The sequence below is a fragment of the Lytechinus variegatus genome, chromosome 3 (genome assembly GCF_018143015.1).
Source record: "Lytechinus variegatus isolate NC3 chromosome 3, Lvar_3.0, whole genome shotgun sequence".
Lineage (NCBI taxonomy): Eukaryota > Metazoa > Echinodermata > Echinoidea > Temnopleuroida > Toxopneustidae > Lytechinus > Lytechinus variegatus.
The window spans coordinates 71,283,221-71,304,006 of record NC_054742.1 but is presented as its reverse complement, the minus strand read 5'-3'; the positions used below and the strand labels follow the sequence as shown (position 1 = coordinate 71,304,006).

Below are 20,786 nucleotides of genomic sequence, written 5' to 3'. Positions count from 1 at the left end.
TGTGAAAGACACTGTTTCAGAATAGAGATAGTATTGCAAGGAACTAAGTCTGGGTGGTCTAAATGTATCTACAAGAGATGCAGTCTGAATCTTTGAAGTCCATGTGAAACATTTGATACATTGAATGACATATTTAAGGTCTCAAATTATGTATTTGAACTTGGAATGATTAATTCTAGTTACCTTGTTGGATATGTCAACAAACCAAGCAAAATGAAGAAATACACATGAGTGTCAACTTATATCTTAATAATAGCAATCAATGTGGAATATGGAGAAAACACGTATGTCTACATTTTTTGGTGTACAGTCGATTACTTTTTTCTTTTTGAGAAGTACATCAACTCCTAATGGTTAATACATGTTTGAAATTCTTCCGTGGGTTAGTTCTAAAGCTCCTGTAATCCTAAGCGCTAAATGAAATTAAATTTCTAATATAATATAGTTAAGTTCATTGACACCATGAAATTTTTTTACAATGCTACATTTTTGTTGCCCCCTGGCATTAATGATTACTATCATCAACAATACTCAGGCATGACTAAGGCCATGTTTATGCTTCCACTTTTCAGGCCAGAATCAGCGTTTCCAAACGTGATTAGTCCAAAACACGGTTGCGTCCATACTTACTTTCATTTAAACGCTGTTTCAAAACGCTGATCGTAAACTCACAAAAAGGTGCGTTTGTAAACGTCGTTTGACCAGAATCAGGCTTTCTGGGGAAGTATAAACAGAACCACAATCGTAAACGTGTTTAAATGACGTCATTTGGTACATGCTTCCGGTGAGATGAAAATCCGCGGGCAAATACAGTCGCATTGCTCCATGTTATCTCCATGTAATAACAACACTCGGAAAAAAAAACTTTCGAAAAAAGGCGCGCCCAATTTGACCTCGCTTTCCTGCGAAGCCAGCTGGAGATCGTGATTTCGCCTCTGAAAAGTAAGCATAAACAGCACTCCCAGAACCACGTTTACGATCGGCGTTTTGAATTGACGTTTGAAAACGCTGATTCTGTCCTCGCAATGGAAGCATAAACACACCCTCAATGATGTCTCATGGTCTTCTCTTGAAAACAAAAGAATTGGTGTAAAACTGAAAGGATCAAATATACCCAGCAATTAGTCAAAATTCAAGTTAAGTGGATTGCAAAAACAGTATTTTAAACACAGTGTACAAACTTGCATAGAAAATTTGAATATAGTTATTAGATCTCTTTTTGTCTCTTCAAGCTTTTTATTAAAATATATAGTATTTTCTGCAGTTATTCAAAATTTAAGTGTTGTTGATGTATGCAAATGCGTCTTTCATTATTTTCAAAGATTTTTTTTTTTGAAGAATATGTCCATCTCCGTTGTGGTTGGCACTCTAAAAACGTGACGTCAAGTCCCTTAGAGAGATGTAAAGCCTGTAGGATGTTGACCAAGAATTCAACATGACATTGCTTGAGATCTTGTACATGAAACAAATATGATACTATGGAGTTAAAGGATTGGTAATGCTAGTATCATTTTTTTCTTTCCTGGATCTCTTTTTCCCCTTTTTTGTACTTAACTCCTTCTTGCTTGATCTCTGAGAGATTTCAGCATTTTAGGGAGTTAGCAATATTGGTAAAGGAGCATTATTGTATAGGGGAGACCGGGGTTAGTTGGAACATGGGGTAAGTTGAAACATTATAATTTCTTTAAAGCCTGTAAAATAAATTTATGCAATACTGCCCTCAATTTATTGCTATTAATATTTAAACAGTGTTGAATTATTATTGTAATAAATTGAGGGCAGTATTGCATAAATATATTTCACAGGCTTTAAAGAAAATTACAATGTTTCAACTTACCCCACGTTCCAACTAACCCCGGTCTCCCCTATATATCTAAGATGCATTCTAAGCTAACACTTATTCTTATCTTAACTTATCTTATTCTTGCTGAACTTAGCTGAAGATGTTCTATTTTATTTTACATTCAAATCTTGATCTAGGCTATATTCTTGAATACTGGTACTATGTATTGTACCCAGAACAGCCTTAATAGCCAGGTTAGTCTTAAGCCATGTGATGATTTTGTTTTTTATTATTTATTCATTATTTATTTGACACTTCGAACATATTCATGATTACAAAAAGCAGTATCAATCATAATATAAAAGGACTTAAAATATTATACAGGTACTTGCAATATTTGATAGCACTTTGCCCAGTGCATCAGTTGGTGGCCAGGGAAGAGGAGTAATGAAATAATATGAATATTTGGAAAATGTGTGTATTCGCTGATTGCTTTTTACAATAATTAATCTTTGAAAATAATGAAAGACACATTTGCATACATCATAAACACTTAAAGTTTGAATAACTGCACAAAATATGATAATTTTTACAAATATAAATCATATAATATCATAAGTCCTCTTTCTATACATGAGATTGATACAGGTTTAGAGAATATATCAAATTGAAGTTATAGAGCAAATACAGAAGTAAAATATTAATGCCATAGTTTTCGAGAAAGTGAAAAGAAATTTGAATAACTGCACAAAATATGATAATTTACAAAAATAAATCATATAATATCATAAGTCCTCTTTCTATACATGACATTGATACATGTTTAGAGAATATATTAAATTGAAGTTATAGAGCAAATGCAGTAGTAAAATATTAATGCCATAGTTTTCGAGAAAGTGAAAAGAAAAAATGGGAAGTTCAGTGAAACAAGGTTGTTCCCCTCACCTCATCTTTGCTGTAAAACGTTCTGCTGTAGGGGAGTAACCAAACAGAACCACTAATCCCCCCTGTCCTTTGGGGCTGTCCCCTGCCAGGATACCCACTCTTTCTACTTTCTCAGGAAGAATATCAACTGTAATAGAAATATACCTCTGCGTCCAATTTTTTTTGGGGGAAAATTTTTGCCATTTTTTCTTATATACCTGCTCCCTCACAACTTTTACAAATCTTGTATTTCAAGACAGATTTTCTGCCTATGCCGTTTCGTTTTAATGTCCATGGTCATGTCAAGTTTTTGTGTGTGTATTCATTTTGCCCTTTTTTATTTTTACCCCTGTGTAACACAACTACTTATTGTTTAGAAATCATGATTTGTAATCTATATCTACAATTTAATTTCATTTTCAAATGTCAATATTCATTTTTGGGGAAAATGAGAAGAGTGATGTTTCATAGGTAATTGTGAAATTAAGGATGTATTTAAAAGTGATTTAAAATCTGATATTGAGGTGATATTGAAGATTTCTTTACTCCTATTCAACTTCACTTTGAATTCTTATTTCGACATCTTTTCTTCGCTTGAAAACATCTCTACGAAACACCCTCCAGGAATATGTTCACCTTATTTACCAACTGGTGCCTGCAAGGGAAAGCAAACATGTTCCCTGGGGAGGCGATATGATGCCATGTAACTGATTGACCTCAGGGGGATGTTTGTGTGCAGTATGGGCCATTTCACTTGCCACCTCCACGCTCAAGTTCACTACCATCAACAAAAACCAAACCCTGAAGGAAATGTCGCATCACTTCTGGGCTTTGGTTTGGAAGTCAGGCATTCTTTCTGGCCCCCTTTTCATCTTGTCACCAGTCCCCCACCCCTCCCTCTTTTGAGCCCCCATATACACCCTTTCCGACCCCCCATCTTTTTTTGCAGAGAGAGATATCCCCAATTAGTATTATTGAATTCATGCTATTGTAAATGGCTCTGTAAATCTACATGTATATCTCTAGTATTCTTTAAGACATAGTTTTAGGAAATGTTGCCTACCACCACCACCACCACCTCGACATCTTCCATCATCAACAAGCAAGTTGATGGTGGGAGGAGCAAGGTTTAAGCAAAAAGTAAACACGGAATCCTTGTTAACCAGCATATCATTTAGAGTGATCTTTCAGAAAATAATGAACGCCATCGAAGAACGTCATACTCAACTGTAATGCCATTCGTAGCTGTCTTTTAGAAACCATTGAATTTATTAACGTTTTCATATAAAAATATTTGATAATTGCATAATCACCATTTTAACAAAATAGTGGGTTTTCTTAATATTGGTAGATTTAAGAATGTATATGTAGTGCTCTTGGAGATCACAAGATGGTACCAAGACCATGGTGTGAAATGGGAATGTGCCCTTGAATTTAACAAGCTGTTTGAATCAAATTTTTACTCAATAAATTGCCCTCTTTGCCCGTTGTGATACACCAGAATGTCAGATAATTCAAAGATATCTGTGAACTGGGGTAAACTCTAAAATGCACCTTTTTGGCTGGCTGCCTGCCCTGATAATTTAACCTGCGATCAATTGCGTGTTTAAACATTGTCTAAATACAAATCAGTTTGAATTACCCATTCAGCCTTTTATTTCCAGGTGCATTTTCTCTACTTTTTGAATAAGAGTCTTTTGTAGTCTTCAGCATCAGACTTTTGATACATATATTGCTATTACTAATCTAAAGAAGTAAAATGCTGCACAATAACATGTATAATAGTCTGGACCTGAGTTGTAAGTACTTGTTAAGAGTTGACAAATCAGTGCTTTTTAAGGAAAATGGGTCAGTACTCTGTAGATTTCTAAAACATCCAGTATTTTCTAATTGACTTGTCAAAAAATGTCTTTAGAGTAGACTACTACCATCTCAAGTCCATGGGAAGGTATCCAAATAGTGGTCTAAACTGCCTCTAGGGAGCAGCGCCCCTGTTAGGTCATGGGTCAAAGTAGCGGTCATCTGTCTACACCTTACAAGAAGATAGACATAGCCTGTCACATATTATTGTCTTCATTCCGAATCTCCAAGTCCAAGATAGAAATGGATAGAGAATGCCAATGAAAGGCGAGAAATCCAACAAAAAGCAAGATAAAATGAGAAATCCAACAAAAAGTGAGAAAGCTATCAGAAAGTGAGGAATCCTGATTATCCTGAGAGATACCATATGATGGATATTGTCGGTCATGAGATCTAGGAATTCCTTGCAGTTTAGTTTAGAGGTAAATTCGTCAAGATGAATTTTAGCAATATGAAAATAAGATTTGTTGGTGGAGAACTAGAATTGAAATGAACTGATACATAAAAAAAAACAAAAACCCTAGTCTATCTAATATACAAAAGATTTGTGATCTTATTATTCATGTAACTATTAAGCTTGCGATGAAGATGCATTGATTAGTAATTACAATATAGAGAGCTATTCATCTGTGAGTAGAATCTTATACCAATATCCCATTTTGATTTTGGTTTTATACTGGATGTGTTTTTTTAACAGAATTATTAGTATTTTGATAATATTTGGACATTATTGCCTAAGAGGACATGAATTTACCTGAAGTTGAAAATTATAATTTCCTGATGATAGAGACCACTTTATGATATGATGATCTCAGAGCTGGCTACCGCACAGTCTGCAGCGTATTAGTGGCATGTTTTCACTTCCGAGCTCCTAATCCCGCAGAAATAGATCTGAAACCAATCAATTTTCATCTTGTAGGCTGGAGGATTGTCTATTTGTTCAGTTGTAGGTGTGAGATTGCGGAGAGGGGAGTGTTTATACCCCCATCTGACATCTGATGTTGTCTGGTCACGGCAGACTTCTGGGTCAGGGCGTTGATTTCTGGAAGTTGAGGTTCAAGGATTCGCCACTGCATGCATCAAAGGATGATCGTGATGTCTCTCCCTTAGAGCTCCGAGGATGTTCGCTTGTTTTGATGTAATGATGTAATGGTGCAAGAGAGAGAATGAGAGAGGGAGAGAGGGGGGGGGGGGTGGAGAAAGAACAGAGAAACTTGAAAACATGGGCAGAGAGGCAGAAATAAAGATGTCTGGATAGACAGATGGAGACCAAGAAGACTGAAAAAAAAATGAAATAGCTTAGGCCTATACTATTTCAGGGAACAACGAAGAGAGGGGAGTGTTGAAGATAGTTGGGTAAAATAAATGAGTTGTTGGAGGGAAGGGCTCTAATTTGTAAACAGTTTCAGTATGGAAGCAAACTACATTCATGTGTAGTAATGTGCACTTTGTGAGAGTGCGATGAGAACAGGACAAATAGAAATTCTTTCAGCATTCTTGAGGGTAGGTATGGAAGTATTCAGGAGAGAATGTCAAGGGGTGTCGGCAGACGACACGCATCTTCTGACCTTAAGTCAAAGAGTATCTGATAAAGATGAAGAATGGATGTGGCACTCCTCCCCTATCACAGACGGAACATCTCATCCTCATGAGAAATGAAATGGGAGAGGGTTCGTCCCAAATCATTTGCTCTCTTTGGGTCACTTTCTTCAGGAAAGCGTTGCTTTGACATGATGTGTAATTACACGGGGAGTTTGTTGTACTCCTTCGTTTTGACATGTTTTTGTGTCATGTGGGTGACATCAAAGACTTGTGAGCTGTCTCGTGCTATTAGATGTGAGATGCGTAATGTGTAAACATAGCCTTTTTGATACATTGTGGATATGGTTACATTAGAAACAAAATCACACTAACATGGTTCTCAATGACCATGTTATCTTAGGTATAGTGCTCTGGTGTTTTCAACCAATGAAAACTGACTATTTTGATATTTTCTACTGGTTGAAATTCACTATTTTCACTTCAGATGATATAATTTTGTAGATGCAGTTCTCATAATAGAAAAAAAAATATATCTATGTACATGTTGTTGACGATGTTGACGATGACTGACGATGTTGTTAGACATATCTAATTCATTTACATCTACATTACTGCACTTTGTGATCATTTCTTAATGATAAAATATGAAGGTTCAATGTGGCTGTTTAGTCAAAATTAAAATATACCAAGCAGGCTTGTGACACTTGGGAAATTCAGCATTTGTCATTTTTTTCTTCTTGCTCTGTTGCTTAATAATAGCCTTCAGCTTTGTCAACAATTACAATGTATATCTGGTGCAATTCACTAATTTGATAAAGGGGAAATACCAGTCAGACGTAGAACCCTGATATAAAAAATTACTGATTCTTGAGATTAAATAGTATTCTTTATTTTTCTTTTTCTTCCATTTCCATCTTCAGACACAAAAGAGGATGAAGCTTCTTCATAACCACACTGATGGTGACAAATCACCGCTGATGGAACATTCTCCCATTACACCAGAACAGGTATGTATATTATTGCTTCAGTGCTTACTCATAACAGAAATACCCCCCCCCCCTTTCTCAAAATTTGTAATGTTCCGAGTCAAGACCTCACCAATTTTCAAACTCGTTCCCCAGCACAACAGATGAAAGTGAAATAGTTAAAAAGATCCATTTAACTCTCTTTTTTTTATTCTGGCCCTCAGAATAAACAATGATTTTTTTAAAGGATTTGTTTTAAATTGACAATCCTGATATTCTCCTTCTTCCCACAACACAAGGAACATCTTTAAATCATTAATGCGCACAAGGAACATCTTCAAATAAATAGCGCCCTCTATAAATTCAGTAGCCGTTTAGAATTTTTCCCTTACCTACCTTCTTCTGCAACAAACGCTGAATCTGATATTTATTTAAGAATCTCTAACGTACTTCCACTTGAAATATGAAAATTTTGGAGCCACTAACAACCACTTTCTCCCCAAATCCCCCTCCCTGAATAAACTGGAAATTCTGTAGACTTCTTAAACACCCTTTTACGCTCCGCTTCTAGTATCAAACACGAAAGAGTTTGGAGACTAACTAGAAAGCTTTTCAAATCTGCAAAAACCCTTCAGCGAACACTACTCTACGGAGAATACAAGTGCAACCCTTTCCCAAATTTTACAACACTTTTGTTGAGTCCAACTATCTTCCAACTATCTCAAAACAATTTTTCACAATCAGATCAAATTTAATGAAATAGCTTGTTGAAATCAACAAAAAATGTTGAAAGACAAATCAGTAAAACGAAAACCTATGAATGACTTTGAAAATGATACAAGAGTAAGGAGGGGGTAATGGAAGAGGCAAAATAATGAATAGAGACTATAGGGATTTTAATCATCCTAGTGAGATGTGGGGGGGTTTAATGTGAAATATAGAAAGTGTAGATTCCATCAATTGCACAACTATAATTGCGGACAGAATACCTATTACTTGATACAAAAACTGTCACAATGAAGATATATATGATCAGTGCTTTGCATCTCTGTGTATGTATTTCATCAAACTAACCCTCATTTGTACACACAGCTATCAAATTATGTAAGAATGAACACAAGCATTGATCATGCATGATTTTAGGTGTTCATTGCCAGATGAATATTACTATAGATTACAACATGAAATAAATTTACACATTTGTTATTGAATTTGATGCAATTTCTGCTCTTTGCAGAATATTAGTCAATGGTGTTGAATGGAGTTCAAAGCCAGTGTAATCGACTATCTTCTGGTTGATAATATTAATTTTTGTTTCTCAATAGAAAGGTATGAGCAGTGTTGCAATATAACCCTTTTCATTTAACGCAATGACCATTATTAGCCAAAGTGTTATTAGACCTATTGATGATGAGACCACGCGGAAATCAGACTAAGTTAGTAGTAGACCAGGGGGGTGTTTCACAAAGATTTAAGCATGACTTAAGTCACACTTAAATGTCGACGCGTACATGATATGCAACGCGCAATCTTATTGATAGATACGCATTAGTGCGCGTCCTCATGACACGATCTGACCAATGCGGTCAAGCCTTTCATACCATACGCAACTCTTTGTGAAACACCCCCCAGATGGTCAACTGCCGAATCGTCTGTTGCCAACTCGTCCATTCATCACATGGTCTACCTTCATTTGGTCTAATGCTATTCCGTTCATCGATGTTTCGTCTCAACAATCATCTGGTCCAATGGCACTTCGTCTAATCACCAGTTCGTCTATGACCATTTTGTCTCATAATCAGTTGGTCTAATAATACCCATTTTCTTTTCATTCATTTCACCAAATTAAAACTATTCCAATTAGACCAAATGGTGTATGGACTGAATGGCAATTAGACCATGTGGACAGTGGATGAACTGATGGTAGACTAAATGATAGTAGACGGTTCGTAATTGGACGAATTGGCATTAGACCAATTGGAAACAAACAAGCTTAGCACTATTGGTATCAGACAGGGAACAGGTCATTGGACCAACTGGTATTAGACTAAATGGCTCTGAACGGTTAGTGTGGCCATGGTGAGAAAGGAAGGGGTGTGTGAAGTGTGTCCATGCCTTGAGGTAGAGAGGAAGTGTACCACGAGAGAGTGAGAAGAGGGAACAATATTATGACAGCCATATATCCTACAGGAACATGGGTAAGGGACGGGACAGGTGAAGCGTGGATCCTAACCGAGGAGGTGTCATGCTGAATCCATGGGTGAAGTGAAGAGCATAAGGAGGAGGAGGGGGTAGAGGATGAGCGATAGACGTGAGAGGGGTAACTAGATACCGGTAGGAAGCATTGGAGAAGGGGATGAATGATGGTGAAGGGAAAAGAAAAAAAAAGGAAATTGGTGAAAACACAGAGGAAATCAAGAATAGGTGGAATCGTACACTCTAAAAACAAATCAGTGAAAAATGACTAGTTAATAGGGTCAGCTGGGTGCAACTGTTATTCTAGTCAGATTTGACTATTTTCTAGTCGTATCTAACTAGAACATAGTTATTTCTGACTAGAATATACGTCAGAAATTTGACTATCAGTGATTGCCATATCAGTTGCATCCAGGTCTCTACTGGTCTAGTCAATTTGACTGATTGGTTTTAAGAGTGTATGGGGAGATATGGTTTTGTCAAGTATGATTTTACCTAGGCCTATCAGAGTAATAAATTATATGTTTATCATGAAGAAAATCTACAAATATAGGCAATCATTTAGATATCAGATAGAATTCAACTTACCAACTTTTCAAAATGTTTAGAAATCATAATTATTTGTGATTATTTCAGTTTAAGAAGTCCTACCAACTATATTTAGCAGTCTGAAGACCATTTCAGTTCCCCAGGGAGATGATTTCTTTTGTCTCAATATTCTTGAATCTCATATTGCTACCCGTATATAATGGGTCCACTGTGACCCAAATATTTGGTCTGATGCTCTATTTAATTTTCAATGTGCTCCCTGAAATTAGGTCAAATATCACAAGGGAATTTGTCAAAACCAGAAAGAGATCAAACTTCACTTCTCATTACAAGTTCCTGTAAAGATCAGACTCAAAGCCCATCACAAGATGTATATAGTTTCCCAAGGTGCATAGTATGAGGGAATATATTAGGGTTACAAATGAAAATATGAATGGAATTGTCAATTTTTCTAATATATACCAATCCTTGGGTATGAGACTATAGATCTACCGCTAATTGAATGAGTGCTCAAAGATGTGAAATTTATTAAGTTTTATTAGACTGCACATTTCTGTATATTTGCAAATAACATATCTTCCCAATATATCACTTTTTTTTAATAATCAAGAAATATTTTCTGTTACTTTCATGTTTTTATAGCTTTGCTTTTATGAGATAATGAAATGAAATAGATTGTGGAATTCACTAAATAATAATTAATGATAGTCAATACAGTAACATGTTGGCAATATTTAGCAGTATCCATATATTGTTGAGCTTAAGGTATTATAATGAAATTAATCTTTTCAGGTTGCTATTTTACTCGCAATGTTATTTAAATGATGCCGCTTATGAACAGAATACATATTTTATTGCTTGTACACTCTCACCTCAGAACAACATCTCTTGGTTTGGGCACTGAACAATGTACAATATTTGTTTGTTCTCAATTTGAACTTGACCTGTTTATAGCAGGACGATGTATTCACATTGTATCATTCTCCATGCAAGAATGGACTCTCTAGCTCCTCACCAATCTTCTTCCCAATACTAATGATTCGATACATCGCGCCGGTTAATGCTATTTCCCAGAATGCCTTCTTGTTCCTGTATTTTAATGTACGTTCTCATGTCTTTGACCTTTGACCTCATGCTTCCAGGATGATGAAGATGGTATATGGGCCTAAGCACAGGTCTTCCTCTATACTGCTACCCCAAGTTCCCTCATGCATAAATATTGGTAAAAAAATAAATCAATATTATATATAACTGTGTATCCTGGGGCCCATCTTACAAAGAGTTGTGATTGATCCGATCAATCGCAACTATGGAAAGCCAGCAAAGTCAACATATACAATACATGTTCGCTCAATTTTTTTCTCGATATGAATGTATATCCATAAGTTCATTGATTTCTTGACAGTTCAGTGTGTTCTCCTTTGTTACAAAGGACATTTTGCACATTTCCTGTAGAAGAAAATTATGACACTGATGGATTTCCATAGAGTTACAATTGATTGGATCAATCGTAATTCTTTGTAAGACAGGGCCCTGAGCATGATTGCACTAATATTTGATGTGAATATGATTCCTTCTCACGCTGACAAAGTTTAACTGTCTGGTCTTGTAAGAGGTGCACTAACCTTTCCTTAGAAACCGTTGGCATGTATCTTGAATGCATCATACTCCTAACTTGAAGCATGTCCCATAGAAGCATGTAGTGATCTATTCTATAAAACATATGTCGATGGATGTTGGCTTATGGTAGCTTTCATGGATGTTACCCTATGCTTTGTATTAAAAGTTTACACTTTTTGTTCTTTTCCACTGCTTTGATTCATTGTTATGTACTACCTGCTACTATCTCTAACAGTTTATTTTCTTTTCTCTCTTTTGTTTTAAATGTGATTAACTCGTACTTGCAATTTTGCTTGAACACCTGTGAATGAAATGCTGATTGGTATTGCTGTAATAGTTGTCTGATATTCCCTCAACCAATCCTCCCCCCCCAAAAAAAAAAATATATAATGATTATAGAAAATTTATGTGCTTTTTCATTAATGAGTTATTATGAAGATTCACAATTTGAAGATTCCCTATCTCTTAGCTTAGCTTATATAATCTCTATTATAAGTTAATTTTCTGACATTTGCTCTGTTTGCACCAAAAAAAACTTAAAATTTAAATTTTTAGTAGTCAAATAAAACAAAATATTACAAAGATGAATCCATAAGGATATGTTATTTCATGATTGTTTGTTCTTTATTAATATTTGGTTGTGTAATTTACAATTCTGCACATGTTTTGGTGGTTGTTGCTATAAGATATTTATATGATTTTTTTAAAGTTAATGTGTGCAGTGTTTTTGTTTTGATTACAATTTCATTAAGATTTAAATGAGATTTCCCACTTTTTCTGTGAATGTTAAATAAAATGGATTAAGAAAGAGCCCAAACAGATGTGATTATGAGTCAAGTGTGCAGTCATTAACTTTGCCCTCATGACATGCATCAAACTGCTGTAAGTACGCAGCAAAATAGCATAATTTTCTTTGCTCTAAATTTGCATAAATCCGTTATGGATGCAAGCCCATTGAGTTTTATGTGTGTTGTTTTATACATGCACTCACAAGGTGCACAATATACTTTTGGGATATACTCAGAAGTAGTGTAATAAAGAAAGTTTGCGGCCTAACTTATTTCCTGATTGTGTTACTCATATCATTTTGATTTGTAACCAATTTTCTGCCATTCGTTCAGATTGTTAACCTGTTTTATGAAACAAAGAATACACAGGTTTAAGTTTGTGATGTTGGATTGCAGGCCTGTTTGCAGGCATCTCAGGAAGCAAGCCTTGTGCTGGTTGTTCCTTTGTAGAGACCATTGAGTGTGATGCATCACAGCCAACTCTCTCTGACCTTTATATAAAAATCTGTTTTTGTCAACTCATTTGGCTTTGAATATTTATATATATATATATATATAAAAGAAAAAAATTCTTACTTTCCATTATAATGTAGCTACCTACACTGTAAAAATGTTGTTTAATATTGTAAGCATGTTGTTTAAGACTGTTTAAACTTTTTAAGCAAGTTTTTAAAAAAATTCAACAATTAAAAAAAGTTTAAACAACATGTTGTTAGAGTGACAGGCTTAAACAACATGTTTTTTTTACTGTGTTTGTTAAACAAAGCATTTATTGAGATAGATTTATTTATTGTTTGCATATCTTTTCTTTCTTGGGTGTCTGGTGTGTAAAACTGTCCAATCTTCTCTGAAATAAGCACTTAAATATACAAGCTATTCTTTTAATTTGATTTTATACTCTTTTATAATATTTATTGGTTATTGTGGTTGGCTAGCTAACAGTATTTATCAATCATTGAGTAGTTTGTGAAATGATATCTATGGTGTATTGCAGATTTGTTTGGAAGAAGTTTGGAAGAAACAATTACATATTTTGTTTGTATAAAAGCTGTTTTGGGGTCTCATTATAATACTATTAGCTTTTAGCTGGTATTTGATGCCCACAATCTCTAATTTTCCTAACAAAGTTTTCTGCAGCATGGTAAAAAAAAAATAAGATTGATTAAAAAAGAAAAAAAATGCATTTAAAACTTGGTAAATCTCGACCACTTTTAGGTATTGGGGCTGGTGGTTCTTTAAATATTAATGTATTTTTATATTTATTTAATCTGGGCTGTGGTGATTAACATGTGTTTGAAGACCTGAGTTTTTTTATTCTAATTTCTTATATCTTCTAAAATGTATCTTTTCTTTGTGACTTTTATTCTTGTACAAATTATTTATTTTCTTAATCCCTTTTGATTCAACAATATTATTTGTTATTCACATTTATGTTTAAATAAAAGTAATGTACACACTTAATCTTGAAAAAACAAGCTCTTTCACAGAATAATGCAACTGTTTATTTCATATGTTGTTATAAGGGCTAATAACTCTTTTAGCTCTAAATTCTTGTTTTGAGGTATTAGTTTTGCTAGGATTCTAACTATTTGAAACTTCTTTTTATAGCTGTAACAAAAATTTTGCTATTAGCAGCTCTATCCCATCAGGAGTCATAAGTTCATGCACACTCCTTAAAACATGTATTAACACTAAAATAGCACATTTTAATTTAGTGTTCACAATGATATTATTTTAGTACCCCCACTTTTTTAAAGATATAATATTGATTAGATATAAGATGCTATTATTCAGGATGAAGCTATGTACTTCCACCTTGATCAAACTCCAAATTCCAAGGATTTGAAATAAATCCAGATCGGCTGTTAAAAATGTCCAGCAGAATTTAGAACTTTATTTTAAATCTTAAGGATTAACTTTTAATTCTCAAATGATTTCAAATTCAAATCATAAAGATTTATATTTGAATCAACAAGGTTCAATCTAAATCTGATATTCGGCTTGTCACCATTCACAGCCGATCTGGATTTATTTTGAATCCTTGGAATTTAAAGTTTACTGCTAAGTGCGGACCCAACTGTGTAAACAATTGCTATATTCATTGATAGAATTTGCTCTCTGTCAATTAAGTGACGTTTGTTGGTATGATATAGTTCAGTATGAAAGTATTAATCTTACACCCTTTATATTATCATCATGCCCTTTTTTTTGTCAATCCACAGTGTTTTTCTGATCAGTTCCATGGAGGGGTTCACAGCGTGACTTTGTGAAGACTGGTTGACCCGCAAGTTTTCGAATATTTCTTCAGCTCCAGTCTTGACACATATTCTTACTTTGTGGTCATCAATTAACTGTGATATAAGCAATATCAAATAGAGATCTCATTTTTAATATGATTAAGTATTTATTAAGAATGTAACAACATAATTAACACAGAATTACAAGTAAATAAAGAGAATCACGACCAATAGATTTGTCTTGTTATGCAGGACTCGAAGACGGGTTCTATGGACCCAAGTTTTCTATGAAAAATCTATCATTAACCAAATTTCTCACTGAAATGGAAATTAACCACTGATTATTGCATACATGCAATATGAAAATGATATGTTACTGTTATTTTGAAGGAGATAAGATCTCCCTGCAACAATTTGTAAAGAGCACCATATTTCATTTCTTGATGCAGAAAGTATGAGAATTTTTACACACAGTGTATATTTCGAAGCTCTCCACATTTGTAAAGTTGTGCATGGGTCTGTTCAAGAGACTAATTGACTGTAATACATGTACACAGTTTTAAAGGGGAAGTTCACCCTGACAAAAAGTTTATTGTAAAAATAGCAGAAAAAATAATGAAAAATATTGCCGAAGGTTTGAGAAAAATTCATCAAATAATTAAAAAGTTATTAGAATTTCAATTATTTGATTTGTGACGTCATATGCGAGCAGCATTCCTACATAGCGAATGGTAAAAAATCAATGAAATGTCATTTTCTCAGAAAATTGAAAATGGTTTTTACTGTACCTTTTGTATATCAATAGACAAATCATTTCACACCCGATCATGAATAGAAGACAAAATCAAGTCATCAGGAACCATATAAAATTTGAAATTCATGCGTTTTATATTACATAGCACATGGGGCAGCTGCTCGTTTATGACGTCACAAATCCAAAACTTTGAACTCTAATAACTTTCTTACTCTTTGAAGGATTTTCCTCAAACCTTCACCAATATTTTTTACTATTTTTTCTGCTATTTTTACAACAAAGTCTTCTTCAGGGTGAACTTCCCCTTTGATAAGTACATGGATATCAACTAATCTCGTAATAGAGAATTAGGGTTTGTAATGGTTTCTTTCATAACAATCTAAGCTTTGCAATATCAATTGCGCAATCAGAGACAGGCAGAGAGCCTCTCTGTTTTTATCTTGTCTCGTAGAATGCAAGCAGAAATTGTTTCTTTATTCTTTATTGGAATCAAGCCTTCCATGTGGGGCTGGTTTGTGAGCAATCTTATCTTGGTGCTTCGATGATATCACAATTTATATAATTCTATATGAAATATGAAATCTTAGAGTACTAGATCATCGGTGCATTCCACTTTGCTTTTGTTTTCTATTGATCATAGTACTTCAAACTGGATACAATTCTAGCCGACAAAAAAAGCAAAATATTTACACTTATTTCGAATCCTGTATTTACAGAAGTACTGTTAAATGTCTACATCATTTGTTTCAAAGTACTCTGAGTAAGCTTTATGTATGATAACTTTCTTCAGTATGGGTGCTCTATTTTCTGATTGATTAACACTTAAGTGAAATGGGATATTGAAGAAAAAAAAATGTTTGTTTTTGCCAACTCTTCCCCACAAAAGAATAAAGGCAAGGAAAGTGTATGAAGAAACACAGTACCTTTTTTTTAAATATTCAATGTTCAATATTCCCTCCCCCCCCCAACAATTTCTTTTCATCTGAGCATTACATCTTCGGTTTCAAGCACATTTTCTTTCAATTTGTTTTTCTATTCGTGTGACATGTGGTTATTGTACTCTAAGAACAGGAGTAAAAATTTACCTAATATTGGGTAGAAAGGGAACATACATATTTGCTGGGTAATTTTTCCCTCAATATGTTTGAAGGGTAAATTTTTACGCAACATTGTTTAAAATAGTTTTAGAGTGTGATGACTAAAGAGAGTTTAAATGTGAAAGATAAACAAAAAACAAAAATAAACAAAAGTCAGGGAAAGACAGCACAGTTCTCAGTAAGAAAAAATTCACCATCCTGCACAGGAAAGGAAAGAAAGTACAGGATGATCTAAAACAGACAATTTTTTTTCTTTATCGAATACCAACCTGCACCTACTTCACCCTATCATAGTCACACCTCCGTATGGGTTTGTTGGTATCTATCCCAAATATGGAAATTAACATTGACCTTTTGACCTCACCCTTGACCCGCTGACATTGACTTCGCACCTGTGTAAGGTTTGATGACGGTTGATGTGCGAGTGTCATTTTACAGAGGTGCGTTGTTGAGTTGAGATCGGCACAAGGAAGGTGATATACCTTAAGCCTCGCAAAAAGAGATGGGAATATATTATGAAATATAGGATACAGAAATGGAATATATAAACAGACTACTTCATTGTTCATAGATCATCTGATGTATTTTTAGCAATCTGAATATCAAGGATATTCTCTTTTTTTAAAACAATGGTTCTTTGTATTATCTTCAGAATCATTGTCTCAGTCTTATGTTTCAGACTGAGCTCTAAGGAGCAAATATTTCTATGAAATTTATCTGGACCCTGTCGCATAAAGATTTGCATTCGATTGCTAATTTTGAACAATGATTCTGATTGGTATTTGATTGAGCAAATATTTCTATGAAATATATCTGGACCCTGTCGCATAAATACTGGCTTTCGATCGCAAATTTTGTAGCAACGATTCTGATTGCTTGATAGCTTATATGTTGAACCTTTGTTTTAAAGGGCCCATGGTTACTGTAACAAATGCATTTTACAGGTGTTTGAAACAAATTCAATTTATTATATGACACCTAGATAGATCCTTGTTATTTGATTGTTCGTTTGATATCATGGACTTAAGTCCATGTTATCAATCATTCAGCCCATTTCACAATGACATCTGTGCAATTTTGGATCCATTCATCGTGCTATTTTGGATGCATACGATTTTGTCCATTGCACGCGTGCACCGAGAGCGCAGGCGCCCCAAGTAAAAGCGGCGTTTGCAATGCGTGTGTTGTACATGTACATATGCGACAATCAACAGATCATGCTCGCACTGCAAGAGCATATTTTGCATCAAAATTCATAAATTTCAAATGAAAAGGATCTATTTCTTAGGTGCCACATAAATCAAATGTTCTTTTCGTTAGTGCAAAGGACAGAATTCTTCATTTGGTGAAAGATGAAATTAATGATCCATTCACAAAGTATTCTGTCCATTGCATTTTTAAACATTCATTATTTGTATAATATTTGGCTGTGCTTCTCATCCCCTTATTCTTGTTTGATAATAATACTAAAAAATTAATGATTTCGCACACCAAACAATTGTCCATAACACTTATATTATTCTAACACACCAGGTGATTTCAACATTGAAATGAAAAAATCTTGTTGCTGATGCAAATTCATAACTTGCCAAAGGACAATTTTTAATATATCGTAAGATGATAGGTTTGAAGTAGATAATTCTTTCAAGTAAGCTGCATCGAAGGGACATCCTGTACACTTACTATGTTTGTGCCTCATTTATCTCCTTGTATTTTCCTATATCTCAGGTATTGTTCTTTTTAAGAATGAAAATCATTTTCTTGTGTTTCACGATTCCTAGTTCAACTGAAAGTAGTTTAGATTAAGTGAGATACTGTAGGTATTTACAGATGAGGACCTGGGGTCCGTTGCAGAAAGAGTTGCGTTTAAATGCAAGTCAAAAAATCAATCAATGCGCGCTGTTGATTGGTTGAAAATCAAGTTGCGCATGATTTTTAGAGTTGCGATTGATTGCAACTCTTTCTGCAACAGGCCCCAGATGAGATCCTTTTAGTATCTAGAAGAAATCAAAGATAAAAATCATAAGAAAATCATAATTTAGGTGAAGAGACTTTAGAAGAGGAATGCTTATTTCTTGTCATTTCACTGATTTCTTATCATGGGAAGAAATCAACTCTAAATGATTAAAATCTTGCCATTTCGTTTCAACTTTATGTAATTTAGAAATATTCACTGACAAGGCTTTTATATGGAATAAGTTCATATTATGAGCATGCAAATGGTGTATATAATGTAAATAATTTTTTTTTTGTGTACATGTATACTGTATATGCATGATCTTCTTATACTTCTGAAGAGATTTGTTTAAAGAAAACCAACACTTTAGAAGAGAATCTTTTTGGAAAGAGTAAAATGAAGGGAACAATTTAAAACAAGTTTCATCAAAATCGGTTATGAAATAAGCAAGTTATGGACATTTAAAAAGTCCTCTTGTACTTTCTATGGGGATCCTCAAATTGGCAAACATGCTTCAAAATGGCTGATTTTGTGGACAACTCTCAATTTGTTTTGTACACCAATTTTCGGATTTTCCCCTTTAGGTTGCATATTTCACATTATCTCCTCCTGACCTTGACATATGTGATGTGAATTATATTTTCCCATGACATATGTTGTGCTCAGAAGGAGGCAAGATGCAATTTGAAAAGAAAATGTGGAAAATCTGAAAAATTTGTGTACAAAACAAATGGAGAGTTGTCCACAAAATCAGCCATTTTGAAGCATGTTTGCCAATTTGAGGATCCTGTAGAAAGTACAACAAGACTTTTTTAAACGTCCATAACCTGCTTATTTCATATCCGATTTTGATGAAACTTTTTTTAATTGTTCCTCCCATTTTACTCTTCCCAATAAAATTGCTTCCCTTCTTAGGTTTTTGTTTCCTTTAAAAGATATTTTTGTTTGTCGCATTCCATACTATTAATATTTGTAGATTTGTTCAATTGTGTAATTCACATCGACTTTGTACGGGGAGCACCCACTTTTATTAGAAAAGGGTTGACAATTTTATTAACCAATAATGTTAATACCGGTTCTTCATCTCACATTAATCATCAAATGTGTGAGATAGAAAATCACGAATGAGAGAAAATTCTAATTTGTATATTTTAGCTTTTGCTGCATCACATTTTACTTTCACTATTGCTGCATGTTTTAGCTTCTTTTTTTTTGCTTCAACAACAATGAAATAGAAACAGCATTGTACATTATCCAGTTGGACAATGCCACATGTTCTAGCCAAAATCATTGAGGTTTTTTTTTCACTCATTTCAAGTGACAGTTTTGGTAACACACACTTACAAAGGACATAAAATCGATTTCAGCATAACGTTTTTCTAGATTGAATTTTGCCAAACATTATTACCCCATCCTGTCAAATATAAATGATTTGGTTAGACCGTAGGCTTGTTATGCATGGAGCATACATTAATAAAAATGAAATAAAAATACATTCATAATTTGAAACAGAGGTAAGTTTTACAGTATCAGCCCATGAAGATGTATAGAATGGTTTCATGCCATTGTGAAATTCTAAGCTACTTACCTTAACCTATAGGTGGCAATCGGTTCCTCATTCAGGGTTCCCAGCTTTTCAAGAAAACAAAATACCCTGATTTTTCCCTGACAAAGTGTAAAATTTCCCTGATAATTATTTAAACTCATTCCAAGTTTTGCATGTTTTCTAAGTTGTTGCCGTGAATTCATATATTTTCAGCATAAAAACAATAATATAAAAAACTTAGTACCACCATAACCAGTCATTCAATGGATGTTGTTTTCATATGCAACAAAATTTAACAGTGTCTGACTGACTACCGTGCTTTAGACTTTTGGACTGATCAAAATTCCCTGATTTTTCCCTCGTTTGAGGCATTTTCCCCTGATTTTAGGTATATTTTTATCAGATTCCCTGATTTTTCCCTGACTGGAAAAAAGTAAAATAATTTTCCCTGATGGGCTGGGAACCTGTTATTTGAAAGAACAATTCTAATTGGTCACTGGTCAATTGTCATCTGCGCCTCTCTTTGAAAGAACAATTCTAATTGGTCACTGGTCAATTGTCATCTGCGCCTCTCTTTGAAAGAACAATTCTAATTGGTCACTGGTCAATTGTCATCTGCGCCCTTCTTTTTCAAAATATCCTTGATAGCTATTGGCAGGACACTAATTTCCTAATTACAATTAACAATTCAAGCCATGAAGCAAAGATTGTGGAATAATATGGAATGGAGGGAGCGATTATTTAAAACAGTTCAACTTGTTGAGGAGTAGATTGTGCCTTTTGGCATATTTATATTTAAAAAAGCTGCATCTATGATATAGGTTGGCTATTTCAAAGTCATTTTCATCAATTAGAATGATGGAGGAATTCTTTACACCAAAAAGAATAAAGCTAGTAGTAACATTGTGACATCTAAACATGTATATAGTATGGAATTTTGTTTCTCAATAATATAAGACATTTCCCAG

The 20,786-nt window shown here is 34.2% G+C and overlaps 1 protein-coding gene across 6 annotated transcripts in view; it reads left to right on the top strand.

Annotated features, from left to right (window-relative positions):
• The window catches only part of LOC121411851 (ELKS/Rab6-interacting/CAST family member 1-like), a 91,125-nt gene extending 76,066 nt beyond the window's left edge, over positions 1–15,059 (top strand). For 5 of the 6 annotated variants that reach the window (XM_041604726.1, XM_041604728.1, XM_041604729.1 and 2 more), the window contains 2 exons: positions 7,030–7,116; positions 14,450–15,059. In XM_041604726.1, coding sequence (XP_041460660.1) covers positions 7,030–7,116; positions 14,450–14,497 — 135 coding nt within the window. In that variant the 3' untranslated portion in view covers positions 14,498–15,059. Of the gene's footprint in view, positions 1–7,029; positions 7,117–10,961; positions 11,042–14,449 lie in introns of all 6 variants that reach the window. The other variant, XM_041604727.1, reaches the window with a different exon arrangement.
• The last annotated feature ends 5,727 nt before the right edge of the window (positions 15,060–20,786 follow it).